The sequence below is a fragment of the Pseudophryne corroboree genome, chromosome 2 (genome assembly GCF_028390025.1).
Source record: "Pseudophryne corroboree isolate aPseCor3 chromosome 2, aPseCor3.hap2, whole genome shotgun sequence".
Taxonomy (NCBI): domain Eukaryota; kingdom Metazoa; phylum Chordata; class Amphibia; order Anura; family Myobatrachidae; genus Pseudophryne; species Pseudophryne corroboree.
In genome coordinates this window covers 128,238,280-128,259,039 of record NC_086445.1, presented here as the reverse complement: position 1 = coordinate 128,259,039, position 20,760 = coordinate 128,238,280, and the positions used below count along the sequence as shown (strand labels likewise).

The following is a 20,760-nucleotide window of genomic DNA, read 5'->3' as shown; positions in this document are numbered from 1 at the left end:
ACGTCTATCACCTTCAGAAAGAGTGAAAGCAGAGGGGACACAGACCGACTGAAAACACCCCAGGTGTCACAAGGGCGTCCACAGCTATATCTTGAGTGTCCCTTGACCTGGAACAATATCCCTGAGGTCTCTCGTTGAGGCGAGACGCCAACATGTCCAATTGAGGCACTCCTCAAAAACTTGTCACTTCTGTGAAAACTTCTCGATGACGAGTGTATATCTCCCGGATGGAGATCGCGTCTGCAGAGAATCTATTTCTCCGTCGTCTACATCCGGAACGAAGACTGCTAATATAGCGTTTACCTGTCTTTTCCGCCCAGCGGAAATTTTTGCGGCTTCTGCCATTCGCTCCTTGTTCCGCCCTAGTGGCTTACTTACACCACTGCTGTTAAGTCGTCCGACAGAATTAACACGGGCAGATCACGAAGAATATGTTCGTTGAAAAACAGCTCTTAATTCAAGAAAGCTTACTGCAGACAAGCTTCCCAGCTTGACCTTTTCCTCTGGAAATACTTCCCTTGGAAAGACTGCTCCTCAGCCTCGGAGATCTGCATGCATGGACACCAGGATCTAATCCTGGATCCCGAACCTTCGTTCCTCTAGGAGGTGAGAACTGTGTAGACACCACAGGAGCGATACCCTGGCCATTAGGATTATATTCCGGTGCATGTGCAGGCGAGACCCAGAACACCTTTCCAACTGGTCCCGTGAAAACCACTCAGGCCTTTTCGGTGAGCAGGTCAAATGCCACTTAGGCCGCACCCATCTTCTTTATCAACGGAACATATTGATGGATTATCACTGCAAATCTGACCCGACTCTGGATCCTCAGACCTCTTTCCACAGGAAAACACAGAACCTCAACCGTTCAGTATCTACTCTGATACCCACCTACGACATCCGCGTCGTTGGGAACAGCAGCCATTCCCAGTGTTGAAGAACAGTCAGAGAGAAACAACGATTTGGACCACTTGTTTCTTGACCTCGCCATAATCAGGAGAGCGTCTCAGTACAGAATAACAATGGCTCTTATTATTGAAAGAAAACCATCATACTGCCAACACTCCGGTGATATGGCAAAGACAATCCTGGATATCAAACCAGGTAGGCTGAATGCTGAGAAAAACGCATTTAAACCCTTTTTCTACCTTTACGTGCTGGAGCTCCCTGGCCTGAGAGATTCCATCCTGTAGTTCGACTTTGTAAGTAGAAATCTTTATTTATTTATTTATTTTTAACAGGGACAGCCGGACAAAGTCCTGAACCTGACGCAACTCTGGTATGGCGTCGCGTACTACCTCCCCTTCCAGAGGGGAATCGGTAAGATCTTTTTGAAAAATCCGTGAGGGGAATCATCTGTAAACTCCATTATGTCCCCTTTTGATTCTATGATTAACCCCCAGGTCCAAGTCCATTCCCGGACTGACGGAAGAGTATTAGACGAGTTCCCACCGGTGTGGGCTCCATTCAGATAGACCCAGCGACGTGTTGAATGTGGTAGAAACAGAAGACAATATCCGCTTCTGCGAACCTAACAAGGCTGCAGAGCTCTTACCTTTTCACCTTCCACTATCTGCACAGAAAGGAAAAAAGAACGGTATCGAACCGGTTAAAATGACTGCATCCCACAAAAGAATGCGTCACCAACCGTTGTGAGGAAATCTAACTCACGACGGTAGACTTATCAATGGTATCCGCCGAGCGTAACTTAACTGAGGCATCCCCAAACAGTGGTACACCGTCACAGGGAAAACTCCAGTATCTCTCGGAGTCAGCCTCAGCCTTCCCCCGGTCACTCCTCCTGTAGTCGCACGGCAGCCTGCCGCAATGTTATAGAGAGGAACCAACATAAGAAACCTCCCCTCTCTCTCTAGGGTAATTCTATCGGATGTTTCCGAATACAAGTACTCCCCCATGCGCATGAAATGCAAATAACATCAAAGCATAGAAATAAAATATCACTTAGCTTCCTGTATACAATCCGTTGTGACAGGGCCCCGTGCCGACCAGGAGTTGAATTCCACAGTATTCTATCCGCGTCGGGAAAAGAATAAACACTTAGACTCCTTGTGAGGATCTGAGACCAACTCGTCACAGCCGACCTAGAGCTCTATCAACAGAGCGACCAGCACATACTTTTACTTCAGCATTCATTAGAAATTGTAATATGAATATATATATATATATATATATATATATATATGTGTTGTCTTCAGTATGCCGGCTGTCGGGATCCCGGCGCACAGTATACCGGCGCCGGAATCCCGACAGCCGGCATACCGACACTTATTCTCCCTCGTGGGGGGTCCACGACCCCCCTGGAGGGAGAATAAAATAGCCGTGCCTGCAGCGTGGCGAGCGCAGCGAGCCCGCAAGGGGCTCATTTGCGCTCGCCACACTGTCGGTAAGCCGGCGGTCGGGCTCCCGGCGCCGGTATGCTGGTTGCCGGGAGCCCGACCGCCGGCAACACATACTACACCCATATATACATACACACACATCACACATATAAGCAGTTTGTCCTGAACCACCGGGTCCCTAGTGACATCTATGTGTTCTGAATGTGTATGTCCATGTACTGAATGCCCCAGTTGTGGATCTACCAGGAAACCTTATGGTCGACATAAAACATTATTCGTCGACAGCAGGGAGTAGTACCAGGCAAAATAACATTCTTGCGACCCCGAGGGGTCCGAGGGAGTATACGTATAATAATTTTAATATCACTCCCCCACAATACTACCATGCCTGTGCTCGAGCTACAGAACCATACATATACATATAAATATATATACAGGCATAAGTTTAGTTACAGCATGTTAATTTACACCCAGAATTAACAGTTGGTGCCTACAGGGTCACCCACATATTACTGTGTCTCCCATAGCATGTTTACTCATTGAAAAGTATACAACTACCGACCTGCTGACACTTCATTTACTCAATCAAGTACCACAGGAGTCGGCAATGCCGACAGAGAGATTCCCATAACTGTCTGCGACAGAGCCCTCACACATGTCGACACGTGTGTGCTAAAAGCTATAGTGGGTATCTGACAGGGAAAACACAGTCACTTATACACAACACACTTACTATACAGCCATTATCTAATATAGTGCTATACTATAATGCACTACTCACTGTACCCCCCTCTTCGTTTACACTGCTATGTACCCAGTGCTTTTGGCGGGGAGTGCTGGAGAAAATGGCGCTGTGCTGTGAGGGCTAAGCCACGCCCCCTTCTCGGCACGCATCAGCCCCGCTGTTATCTTAGCGGCTCATGCTGGCGGGTGTTCGTATACAGTGTCCGTGCACTGTATACCTGTCATGCCAGGCTTCTTAGTGAGGTATATTGCTGCCCAGGGCGCCCTCCCCCTGCGCCCTGCACCCTTGTAGTGCCGTTGGTGTGTGGGAGCAATGGCGCGCAGCGCGACCGCTGTGCGGTACCTCCAGGACACTGAAGTCTTCTGCCATCACTGAAGTCTTCTTTTCTTCTCATACCCACCCGACTTCTTTCTTCTGGCTTCTGTGAGGGGGTGACGGCCCGGCTCCGGGAACAAGCAGCTAGGCGCACCAAGTGATCGAACCCTCTGGAGCGAATGGTGTCCAGTAGCCTAAGAAGCAGAGCCTTTGAACTAAGAAGAAGTAGGTCTGACTTCTCTCCCCTTAGTCCCACGATGCAGGGAGTCTGTAGCCAGCAGGTCTCCCTGAAAATAAAAAACCTAACATAAAGTCTTTTAGAGAAACTCAGTAGAGCTCCCCTAGTGTGTGTCCAGTCTGTCCTGGGCACAGAGTTTAACTGACGTCTGGAGGAGGGGCATAGAGGGAGGAGCCAGTTCACACCCATTAAAAGTCTTATAGTGTGACCATGTCTCCTGCGGATCCCATCTATACTCCATGGTCCTTACGGAGTCCCCAGCATCCTCTAGGACATATGAGAAATATATATATATATATTTGTACCCGGTGCATTGCAACATGGTTTGTCCAGATGCACAGTTAGGCGGCGGCATAGCGTTTGCACGGCTGCTAAAAACTGCTAGCGAGCGATCAACTCGGAATAACCCCCATAGTCCGGTGTATCAGTGATAAAGGAATGCATTTCTTTGAAAGACTTAATAAAGTATTTTTATTTTTAGAAGAACAGCAATTATAATACCTCACAGACTAAAATACACGAGAAGGAACATTTTTAACTAAAACAAATTTATTTAAAAATGAATAGCCTATCGTAACATGATTAACAATTTCATATGATGTTCCTAGGAGCCTAGTACTGTAAAAATTAGCCCTTTTTATACACTCTAATAAAATCATGGGACAGAGAATCAGTAGTATATTCACTGGGCTGACATTTGCAGATTGCACTCATTTTTCTTAATTTTGTATTAAAAAGACATTCCAAAAATGGAGCTAAAATACACATATCGCCTAGACCCAGTGATTGCAAACGTGTGAGATGAACCAACTAACAAGAATGCAGCCTATCAATTCACTAAGGAATGTTTTCTCAGCTTACATACCTCCCAGAGTTCCACTTTTAAAAATAGTGACGGAGGTGTGGCCATGTATCTGTGGAGGTGTGGCCACGTCACTGTGGGTCATACGTTCTAGGCCTCCCTCAGCCAACTTCCATTCCCTGAAAACACCTGCGACTTTCAGCTGCATTCACACTGTGTGGGACATAGCAATCAGTCCGGAGAAATATCTAAGCTGTTATGGTGACAATATCCTACATAAAATCGAGATAGGTGGGAGGTATGAATCAGCTTCACTAGTTCCTGCTGACACCAAAGGCAGTTTGTATAGGTGACACTAACTCCAAGTTTCTGTCTACTGTAAACAGATTAGAAATTATTAAAACACAGAACATGGATTTTCTGAAATCAATGCATATAAAAATAAGAATTTACTCACCGGTAATTCTATTTCTCGTAGTCCGTAGTGGATGCTGGGAACTCCGTAAGGACCATGGGGAATAGACGGGCTCCGCAGGAGACTGGGCACTCTAAAGAAAAGATTAGGTACTATCTGGTGTGCACTGGCTCCTCCCTCTATGCCCCTCCTCCAGACCTCAGTTAGGGAAACTGTGCCCGGAAGAGCTGACATTACAAGGAAAGGATTTTTGGAATCCAGGGTAAGACTCATACCAGCCACACCAATCACACCGTACAACTTGTGATAACCTTACCCAGTTAACAGTATGAACAACAACTGAGCCTCACTCAACGGATGGCTCATAACAATAACCCTTACTTAAGCAATAACTATATACACGTATTGCAGAAAGTCCGCACTTGGGACGGGCGCCCAGCATCCACTACGGACTACGAGAAATAGAATTACCGGTGAGTAAATTCTTATTTTCTCTGACGTCCTAGTGGATGCTGGGAACTCAGTAAGGACCATGGGGATTATACCAAAGTTCCCAAACGGGCGGGAGAGTGCGGATGACTCTGCAGCACCGAATGAGCAAACACAAGGTCCTCCTCAGCCAGGGTATCAAACTTGTAGAACTTTGCAAAGGTGTTTGAACCCGACCAAGTAGCCGCTCGGCAAAGCTGTAAAGCCGAGACCCCTCGGGCAGCCGCCCAAGAAGAGCCCACCTTCCTTGTGGAATGGGCTTTTACTGATTTTGGATGCGGCAATCCAGCCGCAGAATGAGCCAGCTGAATCGTGCTACAGATCCAGCGAGCAATAGTTTGCTTTGAAGCAGGAGCACCCAGCTTGTTGGGTGCATGCAGGATAAACAGCGAGTCAGTCTTCCTGACTCCAGCCGTTCTGGAAACATATATTTTCAAAGCCCTGACTACGTCCAGCAACTTGGAGTCCTCCAAGTCCCGAGTAGCCGCAGGCACCACAATAGGTTCGTTCAAATGAAACGATGATACCACCTTTGGGAGAAATTGGGGACGAGTCCTCAATTCTGCCCTGTCCATATGGAAGATCAGATATGGGCTTTTACATGACAAAGCCGCCAATTCCGACACACGCCTAGCCGATGCTAAGGCCAACAGCATGACCACTTTCCACGGTCTTAAGTGGCTCAAACCACAACGTTAAGATCCCAGGGTGCCACTGGTGGCACAAAAGGGGGCCGAATATGCAACACTCCCTTAACAAACGTCTGAACCTCAGGCAGTGAAGCCAGTTCTTTTTGAAAGAAAATGGATAGGGCCGAAATCTGGACCTTTATGGACCCCAATTTTAGGCCCATAGTCACCCCTGACTATAGGAAGTGCAGGAATCGACCCAGCTGGAATTCCTCTGTAAGGGCCGTCCTGGCCTCACACCAAGCAACATATTTTCGCCATATACGGTGATAATGCTTTGCTGTCACGTCCTTCCTAGCCTTTATCAGCGTAGGAATAACTTCAACCGGAATGCCTTTTTCCGCTAGGATCCGGCGTTCAACCGCCATGCCGTCAAACGCAGCCGCGGTAAGTCTTGGAACAGACAGGGCCCTTGTTGCAGCAGGTCCTGTCTATGAGGCAGAGGCCATGGGTCCTCTGTGCGCATTTCTTGCAGTTCCGGGTACCAAGTCCTTCTTGGCCAATCCGGAACAATGAGTATTGTTCTTATTCCTCTCTTTCTTACTATTCTCAGTACCTTGGGTATGAGAGGAAGAGGAGGAAACACATATACCGACTGGTACACCCACGGTGTCACTAGGGCGTCCACAGCTATCGCCTGAGGGTCCCTTGACCTGGCGCAATATCTTTTTAGCTTTTTGTTGAGGCGGGACGCCATCATGTCCACCTGTGGGAGTTCCCGTCGCTTTGCAATCTGTGTGAAGACTTCTTGATGAAGTCCCCACTCTCCCGGGTGGAGGTCGTGTCTGCTGAGGAAGTCTGCTTCCCAGTTGTCCACTCCCGGAATGAACACTGCTGACAGTGCTTGCACGTGATTCTCCGCCCACCGAAGAATCTTTGTGGCTTCCGCCATTGCCATCCTGCTTCTTGTGCCGCCCTGGCGGTTTACATGGGCGACCGCCGTGATGTTGTCTGACTGAATCAGCACTGGCCGGTTTCAAAGCAGGGGCTCTGCTTGACTCAGGGCGTTGTAAATGGCCCTTAGTTCCAGTATATTTATGTGTAGAGAAGTCTCCAGACTTGACCACAGCCCTTGGAAGTTTCTTCCCTGAGTGACTGCCCCCCATCCTCGGAGGCTTGCATCCGTGGTCACCAGGACCCAGTCCTGTATGCCGTACCTGCGGCCCTCGAGAAGGTGAGCACTCTGCAGCCACCACAGAAGAGACACCCTGGGCCTTGGGGACAGGGTGATCAGCCGATGCATCTGAAGATGCGATCCGGACCACTTGTCCAACAGATCCCACTGAAAGATCCTTGCATGGAACCTGCCGAAGGGAATGGCATCGTATGAAGCCACCATCTTTCCCAGGACTCGCGTGCAGTGATGCACCGATACCTGTTTTGGTTTCAGGAGGTCCCTGACCAGAGATACTAATTCCTGGGCCTTCTCCACCGGGAGAAACACCTTCTTCTGTTCTGTGTCCAGAATCATGCCCAGGAAAAGCAGACACGTCGTAGGAATCAGCTGCGACTTTGGAACATTCAGAATCCAGCCGTGCTGTTGCAACACTTCCTGAGAGAGTGCTACGCTGATCAACAACTGCTCTCTGGACCTCGCCTTTATGAGGAGATCGTCCAAGTACGGGATAACTATAACTCCCTTCTTCCGAAGGAGTATCATCATTTCGGCCATTACCTTGGTAAATATCCTCGGTGCCGTGGACAGGCCAAACGGCAACGTCTGGAACTGGTAATGACAGTCCTGTACCACAAACCTGAGGTACTCCTGGTGAAGTGGGTAAATGGGGACATGCAAGTAAGCATCCTTGATGTCCAGCGACACCATAAAATCCCCCTCTTCCAGGCTTGCAATAACCGCTCTGAGCGATTCCATTTTGAACTTGAATTTCTTTATATAAGTGTTCAAGGATTTTAAATTCAGAATGGGTCTCACCGAACCGTCCGGTTTCGGTACCACAAACATTGTGGAATAGTAACCCCTTCCCTGTTGAAGAAGGGGGACCCTGATAATCGCTTGCTGGAGGTACAGCTTGTGAATTGCCGCCAGTACTACCTCCCTTTCCATGGGGGAAGCTGGCAAGGCTGATTTGAGGTAACGGCGGGGGGGAGTCGCTTCGAATTCCAGCTTGTATCCCTGAGATACAATTTGTACAGCCCAGAGATCCACCTGTGAGCGAACCCACTGGTTGCTGAAGTTTCGGAGACGCGCCCCCACCGCACCTGGCTCCGCCTGTGGAGCCCCAACGTCATGCGGTGGACTTAGTGGAAGCAGGGGAGGACTTTTGTTCCTGGGAACTGGCTGCATGGTGCAGCTTCTTACCTCTACCCCTGCCTCTGGCAAGGAAGGATGCGCCCCTGACCCTCTTGCCTTTCTGAGAACGAAAGGACTGCATTTGATAATACGGTGCTTTCTTAGGCTGTGAGGAAACCTGAGGCAAGAAAGTCGACTTTCCAGCTGTCGCTGTGGACACGAGGTCCGATAGACCGTCCCCAAACAATTCCTCACCCTTATAAGGCAAAACCTCCATGTGTTTTTTAGAATCAGCATCTCCTGTCCATTGCCGAGTCCATAAGACCCTCCTGGCAGAAATGGACATAGTATTAATTCTAGAGCTCAGCAGGCAAATGTCCCTCTGAGCATCCCGCATATATAAGACGACGTCTTTTATATGGCCCAGGGTTAGCAAAACAGTATCCCTGTCGAGTGAATCTATGTCGTCTGACAGAGTATCTGTCCATGCTGCTACAGCACTACACATCCAGGCTGAAGCAATAGCAGGTCTCAGTAGAGTACCAGAGTGTGTATACACTGACTTCGGGATAGCTTCCTGCTTTCTATCCGCAGGCTCCTTTAGGGCGGCCGTATCCTGAGACGGCAGGGCCACCTTTTTAGATAAGCGTGTCAGCGCCTTGTCCACCCTAGGGGATGTTTCCCAGGTTACCTGTCCGTTGGCGGGAAAGGGTACGCCATCAGTAACCTCTTAGAAATCACTAGTTTCTTATCAGGGGAACTCCACGCTTCTTCACATAATTAATTTAATTCATCAGATGGGGGAAAAGTCACTGGCTGCTTTTTCTCCCCAAACATATAAACCCTCTTGGTATTAACAGGGTTAAATCTCAGAAATGTGTAATACATCTTTCATTGCAATAATCATGTATCGGATGGCCTTGGTCATTTTAGACTGTAAATGTGCCTCATCATCGTCGACACTGGAGTTGGACTCCGTGTCAACATCTGTGTCAACCATCTGAGATAGAGGGCGTTTATGAGCCCCTGACGGTTTCTGAGTCGCCTGGGCAGGCGCGGGCTGAGACCCCGGCTGTCCCAAGGCTGCAGCGTCATCAAACCTTTTATGTAAGGAGCTTACATTGTCGTTTAAGACCTTCCACATAGCCATCCAATCAGGTGTCGGCCCCGACGGGGGCGACACTACACTTATCTGCCCTTGCTCCGCCTCCACGTAACCCTCCTCATCAAACATGTCGACACAGCCGTACCGACACACCGCACACACACAGGGAATGCTCAGACTGAGGACAGGACCCCACAAAGTCCTTTGGGGAGACAGAGAGAGAGTATGCCAGCACACACCACAGCGCTATATAACACAGGGATTTTCACTTATAATAAGTGATTACCCAATAGCTGCCTTATATGTTTTATTTGCGCCTAAATTTATGTGCCCCCCTCTCTTTTTTACCCTTCTTGTACCTGGATACTGCAGGGGAGAGCCTGGGGAGCTGCTTCCAGCGGAGCTGTGAAGAGAAAATGGCGCTGGTGTGCTGAGGAAGAAGGCCCCGCCCCCTCAGTGGCGGGCTTCTGTCCCGCTTTCTGTGTAAAAAAATGGCGGGGGTTTTTACATATATACAGTGCCAGACTGTATAGATGTATTTTTATTGCCAAAAATAAGATTTTACTTACCGATAAATCTATTTCTCATAGTCCGTAGTGGATGCTGGGGACTCCGTCAGGACCATGGGGAATAGCGGCTCCGCAGGAGACAGGGCACAAAAGCAAGCTTTTAGGATCACATGGTGTGTACTGGCTCCTCCCCCTATGACCCTCCTCCAAGCCTCAGTTAGGTACTGTGCCCGGACGAGCGTACACAATAAGGAAGGATCTTGAATCCCGGGTAAGACTCATACCAGCCACACTAATCACACCGTACAACTTGTGATTTGAACCCAGTTAACAGTATGATAACAATGAAGTAGCCTCTAAAAAAGATGGCTCACAACAATAATAACCCGATTTTTTGTAACAATAACTATGTACAAGTAATGCAGACAATCCGCACTTGGGATGGGCGCCCAGCATCCACTACGGACTATGAGAAATAGATTTATCGGTAAGTAAAATCTTATTTTCTCTAACGTCCTAGTGGATGCTGGGGACTCCGTCAGGACCATGGGGATTATACCAAAGCTCCCAAACGGGCGGGAGAGTGCGGATGACTCTGCAGCACCGAATGAGAGAACTCCAGGTCCTCCTCAGCCAGGGTATCAAACTTGTAGAATTTTGCAAACGTGTTTGCCCCTGACCAAGTAGCTGCTCGGCAAAGTTGTAAAGCCGAGACCCCTCGGGCAGCCGCCCAAGATGAGCCCACCTTCCTTGTGGAATGGGCATTTACAGATTTTGGCTGTGGCAGGCCTGCCACAGAATGTGCAAGCTGAATTGTACTACAAATCAAATGAGCAATAGTCTGCTTAGAAGCAGGAGCACCCAGCTTTTTTGGGTGCCTACAATATAAACAGCAAGTCAGACTTTCTGACTCCAGCCGTCCTGGAATTATATATATATATATATATATATATTTTCAGGGCCCTGACAACGTCTAGCAACTTGGAGTCCTCCAAGTCCCTAGTAGCCGCAGGCACCACAATAGGTTGTTTCAGGTGAAACGCTGACACCACCTTAGGAAGAAACTGGGGACGAGTCCGCAGTTCTGCCCTGTCCGAATGGAAAATCAAATATGGGCTTTTGTAAGACAAAGCCGCCAATTTTGACAATCGCCTGGCCGAGGCCAGGGCCAACAGCATGGTCACTTTCCATGTGAGATATTTCAAATCCACAGATTTGAGTGGTTCAAACCAATATGATTTGAGGAATCCCAACACTACGTTGAGATCCCACGGTGCCACTGGAGGCACACAAGGGCTGTATATGCAATACTCCCTTGACAAACGTCTGGACTTCAGGAACTGAAGCCAATTCTTTCTGGAAGAAAATCTATAGGGCCGAAACTTGAACCTTAATGGACCCCAATTTGAGGCTCATAGACACTCCTGTTTGCAGGAAGTGCAGAAATCGACCTAGTTGAAATTTTTTTCGTGGGGCCTTCCTGGCCTCACCCACGCAACATATTTTTACCACATGTGGTGATAACGTTGTGCGGTCACCTCCTTCCTGGCTTTGACCAGGGTAGGTATGACCTCTTCCGGAATGCCTTTTCCCTTAGGATCCGGCGTTCAAACCGCCATGCCGTCAAACGCAGTCGCGGTAAGTCTTGGAACAGACAAGGTCCCTGCTGGAGCAGGTCCTTTCTTAAAGGCCGATGCCACGGTTCCTCTTGGAACAGACATGGTACTTGCTGAAAGCAAATCCCTTCTTAGCTCCCGAGGCCATTAGTCCTCTGTGAGCATCTCTTGAAGTTCCGGTTACCAAGTCCCTCTTGGCCAATCCGGAGCCACGAGTATAGTTCTTACTCCTCTATGTCTTATAATTCTCAATACCTTGGTTATGAGAAGCAGAGGAGGGAACACATACACCGACTGTTACACCCACGGTGTTACCAGGACGTCCACAGCTATCGCCTGAAGGTCTCGTGACCTGGCGCAATACCTGTCCCATTTTTTGTTCGGGCGGGACGCCATCATGTCCACCTTTGGTCTTTCCCAACGGTTCACAATCATGCGGAAAACTTCCCGATGAAGTTCCCACTCTCCCGGGTGGAGGTCGTGCCTGCTGAGGAAGTCTGCTTCCCAGTCGTCCACTCCCGGAATGAACACTGCTGACAGTGTTATCACATGATTTTCCGCCTAGCGAAAAATCCTTGCAGTTTTGCCACTGCCCTCCTGCTTCTTGTGCCGCCCTTTCTGTTTACGTGGGCGACTGCCGTGATGTTATCCCACTGGATCAATACCGGCTGACCTTGAAGCAGAGGTCTTGCTAAGCTTAGAGCATTATAAATTTGCTCTTAGCTCCAGTATATTTATGTGGAGAGAATTCTCCAGACTTGATCACACTCCTTGTGTGACTGCTCCCCAGCCTCTCAGGCTGGCCTCCGTGGTCACCAGCATCCAATCCTGAATGCCGAATCTGCGGCCCTCTAGAAGATGAGCACTCTGTAATCACCACAGGAGAGACACCCTTGTCCTTGGATATAGGGTTATCCGCTGATGCATCTGAAGATGCGATCCGGACCATTTGTCCAGCAGATCCCACTGAAGAGTTCTTGCGTGAAATCTGCCGAATGGAAGCGCTTCGTAATAAGCCACCATTTTTACCAGGACTCTTGTGCAATGATGCACTGACACTTTTCCTGGTTTTAGGAGGATCCCGATTAGCTCGGATAACTCCCTGGCTTTCTCCTCTGGGAGAAACACCTTTTCCTGGACTGTGTCCAGAATCATCCCTAGGACCAGCAGACGTGTCGTCGGAACAACTGCGGTTTTGGAATATTTAGAATCCACCCGTGCTGTCGTAGAACTACTTGAGATAGTGCTACTCCGACCTCCAACTGTTCTCTGGACCTTGTTCTTATCAGGAGGTCGTCCATTTTCTTTGAAGACGAATCCTCCTTTCGGTCATTACCTTGGTAAGGACCCGGGGTGCCTTGGACAATCCAACGGCATCGTCTTGAAACTGATAGTGACAGTTCTGTACCACGAACCTGAGGTACCCTTGGTGAGAAAAGGCAAATTTTGGGACATGGAGGTAAGCATCCCTGATGTCCCGGGACACCATATAGTCCCCTTGTTCTTTGCTATCACTGCTCTGAGTGACTCCATCTGGATTTGAACCCTTGCAAGTGTTCAAATTTTTCAGATTTAGAATAGGTCTCACCTAGCCTTCAGTACCACCATATAGTGTGGAGTAATACCCCTTTCCTTGTTGTCGGAGGGGTAATTTTATCACCTGCTGGGAATACAGCTTGTGAATTGTTTTCAATACTGCCTCCCTGTCGGAGGGAGACATTGGTACAGCAGACTACAGGAACCTGCGAGGGGGGAAACCTCTCGACATTCCAATCTGTACCCCTTGGATACTACTTGTAGGATCCAGGGGTCCTGTACGGTCCCAGCGTCATGCTGAGAACTTGGTAGAAGCGGTGGAGGGCTTCTGTTCCTGGGAATGGGCTGCCTGCTGCAGTCTTCTTCCCTTTCCTCTATCCCTGGGCAGATATGACTCTTATAGGGACGAAAGGACTGAGGCTGAAAAGACGGTGTCTTTTTCTGCAGAGATGTGACTTAGGGTAAAAAACGGTGGATTTTCCAGCAGTTGCCCTGGCCACCAGGTCCCATGGACCGACCCCAAATAACTCCTCCCCTTTATACGGCAATACATCTTTGTGCCGTTTGGAATCTGCATCACCTGACCACTGTCGTGTCCATAAACATCTTCTTGCAGATATGGACATCGCATTTACTCTTGATGCCAGAGTGCAAATATCCCTCTGCGCATCTCGCATATATAGAAATGCATCCTTTAAATGCTCTATAGTCAATAAAATACTGTCCCTGTCAAAGGTATCAATATTTTTAGTCAGGGAATCCGACCAAGCCACCTCAGCTCTGCACATCCAGGCTGAGGCGATCGCTGGTCGCAGTATAACACCAGCATGTGTGTGTATACTTTTTAGGATATTTTTCAGCCTCCTATCAGCTGGCTCCTTAAGTACGGCCCTATCCGTAGATGGTACCGCCACTTGTTCTGATAAGCGTGTGAGCGCCTTATCCACCCTGAGGGGTGTTTCCCACCGCGCCTTAACTTCTGGCGGGAAAGGGTATACCGCCAATAATTTTCTATCGGGGGAAACCCACGCATCATCACACACTTCATTTAATTTATCTGATTCAGGAAAAACTACAGGTAGTTTTTTCACCTCACACATAATACCCTTTTTTGTGGTACTTGGAGTATCAGAAATATGTAACACCTCCTTCATTGCCCTTAACGTGTGGCCCTAAAAGAAAATACGTTTGTTTCTTCACCGTCGACACTGAAATCAGTGTCCGTGTCTGGGTCTGTGTCGACCGACTGAGGTAAATGGGCATTTTACAGCCCCTGACGGTGTTTGAGACGCCTGGACAGATACTAATTTGTTCGCCGGCCCTCTCATGTCGTCAACCGGCTTGCAGCGTGTTGACATTGTCACGTAATTTCCATAAATAAGCCATCCATTCCGGTGTCGACTCCCTAGAGAGTGACATCACCATTACAGGCAATTTGCTCCGCCTCCTCACCAATATTTTCCTCATACATGTCGACACACACGTACCGACATACAGCACACACATAGGGAATGCTCTGATAGAGGACAGGACCCACTAGCCCTTTGGGGAGACAGAGGGAGAGTTTGCCAGCACACACCAAAACGCTATAATTATCCAGGGACAACCTTTATATAAGTGTTCCTTTTATAGCATTTTAATATATATACATATCGCCAAATCAGTGCCCCCCCTCTCTGTTTTAACCCTGTTTCTGTAGTGCAGTGCAGGGGAGATCATGGGAGCCTTCCCACCAGCCTTTCTGTGAGGGAAAATGGCGCTGTGTGCTGAGGAGAATAGGCCCCGCCCCCTTTTCGGCGGGCTTCTTCTCCGGAGTTTTAGATATCTGGCAGGGGTTAAATACATCCATATAGCCTCAAGGGCTATATGTGATGTATTTTTCGCCATACAGGTATTATACATTGCTGCCCAGGGCGCCCCCCCCCAGCGCCCTGCACCCTCCGTGACCGCTGTGTGAAGTGTGCTGACAACAATGGCGCACAGCTGCAGTGCTGTGCGCTACCTGATGAAGACTGAGAGTCTTCTGCCGCCTGGTTCCGGACCTCTTCATCTTCAGCATCTGCAAGGGGGGTCGGCGGCGCGGCTCCGGGACGAACCCCAGGGCGAGCCCTGTGTTCCGACTCCCTCTGGAGCTATGTCCAGTAGCCTAAGAATCCAATCCATCCTGCACGCAGGTGAGTTGAAAATCTCTCCCCTAAGTCCCTCGATGCAGTGAGCCTGTTGCCAGCAGGACTCACTGAAAATAAAGAACCTAAAAACTTTTTCTAAGCAACTCTTTAAGAGAGCCACCTAGATTGCACCCTTCTCGGCCGGGCACAAAAACCTAACTGAGGCTTGGAGGAGGGTCATAGGGGGAGGAGCCAGTACACACCATGTGATCCTAAAAGCTTGCTTTTGTGCCCTGTCTCCTGCGGAGCCGCTATTCCCCATGGTCCTGACGGAGTCCCCAGCATCCACTAGGACGTTAGAGAAAGGTACTTCAATTGCTGCCCAGGGCGCCCCCCCCCTCCAGCGCCCTGCACCCTACAGTGACCGGAGTGTGTAAGTGTGCTGGGAGCAATGGCGCACAGCTGCGGTGCTGTGCGCTACCTTAAATGAAGACAGGAGTCTTCTGCCGCCGATTTCGTCGTCTTCAAGCTTCTGTTCTTCTGGCTCTGCGAGGGGGACGGCGGCGCGGCTCCGGGAACGGACGATCGAGGACAGGTGCCTGTGTTCGAACCCTCTGGAGCTAATGGTGTCCAGTAGCCTAAGAAGCACAAGCTAGCTGCAAGCAGGTAGGTTTGCTTCTCTCCCCTTAGTCCCACGTAGCAGTGAGTCTGTTGCCAGCAGAAGCTCACTGAAAATAAAAAACCTAATAAATACTTTCTTTACTAGTAAGCTCAGGAGAGCCCACTAGGAGCACCCAGCTCTGTCCGGGCACAGATTCTAACTGAGGTCTGGAGGAGGGGCATAGAGGGAGGAGCCAGTGCACACCAGATAGTACCTAATCTTTTCTTTAGAGTGGCCAGTCTCCTGCGGAACCCGTCTATTCCCCATGGTCCTTACAGAGTTCCCAGCATCCACTAGGACGTCAGAGAAAAATACTATTAGGATGTATTACAAAAACTAAAATAAAAATGTTAGAGAAATGTAACCATTAATTGAATACAGAGATGCACTGGTATATGCAGACACTCCACAGTAATGTATATTTTATAAAATTAAAGATTTAAAAAACAAAAAAAAACCATCAGTGTTTTACAGTACTGTTTCTTAAACCTCCAAATATTACACTACTGTAAATGATCCTCTAACACGCTCAGCCAGTAACTGGCATTTAGAGTACTACCTCAGTATGAGAACGTGGACAATATTTATTTTAGTGACTTTGACATTTTGCTCTTTTCGTGGTTCTTCTGTGCAACATAATACACAGGGTACAGTTATAAACAGATGTGCTCATTTGCAAGGTTCTAATAACTGACTGAATAACTTATGTATCCTAAATATACCAGTAGCATACAGACGGCGGAAGCTGCCTTGCTATGGAGGGAGGTAATAAAGACTTGTGCTCATTTATATATCAATTCACTAGGACTGATCCAAGTTTTGTCACTGCGAATCCATAGGCTGCATTGTTTCCTCGGTGTGCGGGTGATGTGCTCATATTAAAACTGTAAAATACAACTCGAAGGTTACAATACAGTGTTAAGTACCATAATACTACAGGTTCGAGAACCAATTACTATCTTAAAGCATCCCTGAGTTTCAATAGTATTTTGCACTGTGGCAGTTTAACTAATCTTATAAACTTCAAAGTGGCTACAAAATTCCATAATGCCCATTACATTTACAAATACTTCAGCACATAACCTACAGCAAGCTAAAGTGTGCTGTGCACTCTTTACCTATGGCTGACTGGCCGACGCATGCAAACTAGATCAACATTGGAGGGTTGTCCTGTGAGCCAAGATCTAGGCGTTTCCCTGTATACAACCACACTGCTTGGGCCAGGGACGCAGAGAAGCCGGGCAGGCACAGCTATTGGTGGCTGTCACTGGCCAATGCCAATAGGTATGTCTTTCACAGTAAGACCTTGGAAGCAAATGCCATCCGTTTTTACACAACTGGTTGTCAGTCAGACCAGTCATTCTCATCAAGTTCAGAGTCATCCTCAGAGTCGCTATACTCCACTGCAATACGTCTGGACAGGATGGTGGCTACGTCATTGGCAACTGGCTCACGCTTGGCTTCCTGTTCACGCTGCTCTTGTACTTTTTTCAGTTGGATTCCTGTTGACCAAAAAAAAAAAAAAAGGAACAAAGAAACGAGAACACGTGTTAGGTTTAAAAAAGTAGTTATGAAGATAAAGCAGCAGGAAGACTAAAGGATGCCCATTACCTACACCCAACGGAAGCAACCAATTAGTAGGCTATCAATCAGGAGAAATAAGCCCAGTCATTAGCTATTGTCTCTGGGATGTCACTGGTTCCAGTGTATGGGTTCAGCCCATAGAATGACTGCCCCCATTGTGTATACAGGCAACAGATACTTGTGGGCGGATGTAATGAAGTCCGAGTTGGCCGGAGGAGCAGGTTCCCAGCTGAACAAGACATGACAAGGCAAAACCATCCCTTGTAAATGATTGCCGCTTTAAAAAAAACGAACAAACGTCAGAGTTCGGCCAGGAACCCGCACCTCCAGCCAACTCAGACTTCAGTACATCCGGCCCATAATGTTCCATGTGGCAGAGTGCAGGACACATACTACATGCAGAATTGTTTGAGAATTTGAAAATAAAACATTTTGGGTGGAATTCAAATGTTTGAAAAGTCGGTTGGGTGTCTGTTTTTTCCTGTCTATTAGATAGGAAAAACCAGACTCCCAACTGACTTTTCAAACATTTGAATCTCCCCATTTATGTAGCATATACCTTTAAATATTCAAATGTCATATAGATTGCAAAATTTAAGGACACCGAAGCTTCTCCTTCAGGTTACCTATATATAAACTTGCCAGAATATCCCTTTAATACGTGACACCTAGGAATTACACAGATCATGTGCAATTTCTACATATACATACTATACAAAAACTAGCTCTTAACCTTTACAGTAGTACATGCTTTGCTCATTTAATACATTTTTACACCTGTTGGCCAAAAACCTTATGTTGCATAAAAATGTGGGGCCACATTACACACTAAAACTAATAACTATCAAATGTCTTGAATTCCCATAATTTTACCAGGCTCTATAAGAACTATAAGTTACCGCAGCAGTTACCAACATCTGCAGAAAAAAATGGGGATGGCGGGTTTTTTTTTAAATATATATATATATATATATATATAAGAGTTAAATGCAGGAGACATCTCAGATATCTCCAGTGAAGTGCGGTGAGGTGAGGCAGATGAGGCAGAGCCTTTCCCGTCATACTTACGTTTAAACCAGAGCTTTGACTGAATAAAATATATGAAAAATACTGATAATTTGTTTGAAATATCTTCTTTGCATTATTCTAATAATTTTTATAGCCCAAACTCTGGAGTAAAAAGTCTATGGCAGGTGAGGCAGTGCCTCACCTGTGTATCCTTTCCACACATCTCTAATCAAAACTCACCAGATTTCCAGGAGTTTATAATGCTGCACCTGTGTACAATGCCCAGAAGTACCCTTTGGCTCATATATTGCATGTAAATCCGGCTCTGAGGTTAGCCAGTGCCTCCTGAGCCATTTAGCTCACCGCACGTTCCTGAATATCTCCTGCTGTCAGCTTTTGGTAAATAGTAAGGAAACTTAGAATCAAGCGGAAACTAACATTTCGGGGGAGAAGGTATTATTAGGCCCCCTTACCGACTTAAACATTACGCATCATGAATTTACAGAGGGACACTAGCTGACTATTACTTGCATATAGAATCTACATTCTGCCATTTCACTCACCCATCCTAATAGCAGAAAGAAGATCGCTTCGAGCATCACTAGTCAGGCCAAGCAGATTTGCTCCATCAAGTCGTTTGGCTTCTAGCACTTTGGAGAAGTGCATTGGAGAGGAGGAGAGAATCAAGGCCGATGCAGGAGGTCCCGGTGGTGGAGGTGGTGGTCCAGGAGTAGTTAAAGCAGCAATGCCAATAGGAGGCGGAGAAGGAGCATATGAAAACCCAGATAACTGTCCCCCTGGAGACCCAGGCACCAGGTGCTGAAGAGGACTAACAAAAGCCGTCTGAGCTGAAGGAATGAGCGGTGGAGGTGGGGGTGGTGATGCAGTGGGGTAATATTCCCCCATCTGAGATGGTAATACCCTCCTTAAAAGAGATGTCACACAATTAGTGATTTTACAGCATACAAAGACTATGCAGACAGACTTTCACTGTAGTAAAGGAAGAAAATGTACATAAAATAAATGTAAAAAAAAAAAAAAAAAGTGAAGTCTGCAGAACAGAAAATCCTTTTCAATATTATTGCAGTTGCAAAACACTGTACTTAAGAGCTACTGTACATATCTAAGAGCTAGGCACTAATACAATTGGTCATTTATGTTGTAGGGTAACATTCTATGAACAGCTTCCATGGCAGAACATTTAGCAATTACCTGGTATTTTCATAAAACTGGAGCAGACTACTACATTCCATTACCTAAAGTCCCATGACGGAGAACAAGGTGCCAGCAAAAAGGTGCGCGTCCAGGCCGCGAGGGGTTTGAGTTGCGGTGTCAGCAGTGGCACGTTAACGCCATTGCAAGAACTCTTACCATTCATGAGTAAATTAAGTGACCAGTTTGTGTGTTTTACTACTCATTGCTATTACCTATAGGATATATACATTGTTAAAGGGATTCTAAAATAAGATTTTACCTACCGATAAATCTATTTCTCGTAGTCCGTAGTGGATGCTGGGGACTCCGTCAGGACCATGGGGATTAGCGGCTCCGCAGGAGACAGGGCACAAAAATAAAGCTTTAGGATCAGGTGGTGTGCACTGGCTCCTCCCCCTATGACCCTCCTCCAAGCCTCAGTTAGGATACTGTGCCCGGACGAGCGTACACAATAAGGAAGGATTTTGAATCCCGGGTAAGACTCATACCAGCCACACCAATCACACCGTACAACTTGTGATCTGAACCCAGTTAACAGTATGACAACGTAGGAGCCTCTGAACAGACGGCTCACAACAAGAAACAACCCGATTTTTTTGTAACAATAACTATGTACAAGTATTGCAGACAATCCGCACTTGGGATGGGCGCCCAGCATCCACTACGGACTACGAGAAATAGATTTATCGGTAAGTAAAATCTTATTTTCTCTAACGTCCTAGTGGATGCTGGGGACTCCGTCAGGACCATGGGGATTATACCAAAGCTCCCAAACGGGCGGGAGAGTGCGGATGACTCTGCAGCACCGAATGAGAGAACTCCAGGTCCTCTTTAGCCAGGGTATCAAATTTGTAGAATTTTACAAACGTGTTCTCCCCCGACCACGTAGCTGCTCGGCAGAGTTGTAATGCCGAGACCCCTCGGGCAGCCGCCCAGGATGAGCCCACCTTCCTTGTGGAATGGGCCTTGACAGATTTAGGCTGTGGCAGGCCTGCCACAGAATGTGCAAGTTGAATTGTGCTACAAATCCAACGAGCAATCGTCTGCTTAGAAGCAGGAGCACCCAGCTTGTTGGGTGCATACAGTATAAACAGCGAGTCAGATTTTCTGACTC

The 20,760-nt window shown here is 47.6% G+C and overlaps 1 protein-coding gene across 3 annotated transcripts in view; it reads right to left on the bottom strand.

The window, feature by feature from the left end:
- Window positions 1-15,417: 15,417 nt before the first annotated feature.
- Window positions 15,418-20,760, bottom strand: part of WASF3 (WASP family member 3) — a 248,033-nt gene continuing 242,690 nt past the window's right edge. For 2 of the 3 annotated variants that reach the window (XM_063951702.1, XM_063951701.1), the window contains 2 exons: window positions 18,995-19,356; window positions 15,421-17,341 (listed from right to left, as the gene is read on the bottom strand). In XM_063951702.1, the coding sequence (XP_063807772.1) occupies window positions 17,184-17,341; window positions 18,995-19,356 (520 nt within the window). In that variant the 3' untranslated portion in view covers window positions 15,421-17,183. Of the gene's footprint in view, window positions 17,342-18,994; window positions 19,357-20,760 lie in introns of all 3 variants that reach the window. The other variant, XM_063951703.1, reaches the window with a different exon arrangement.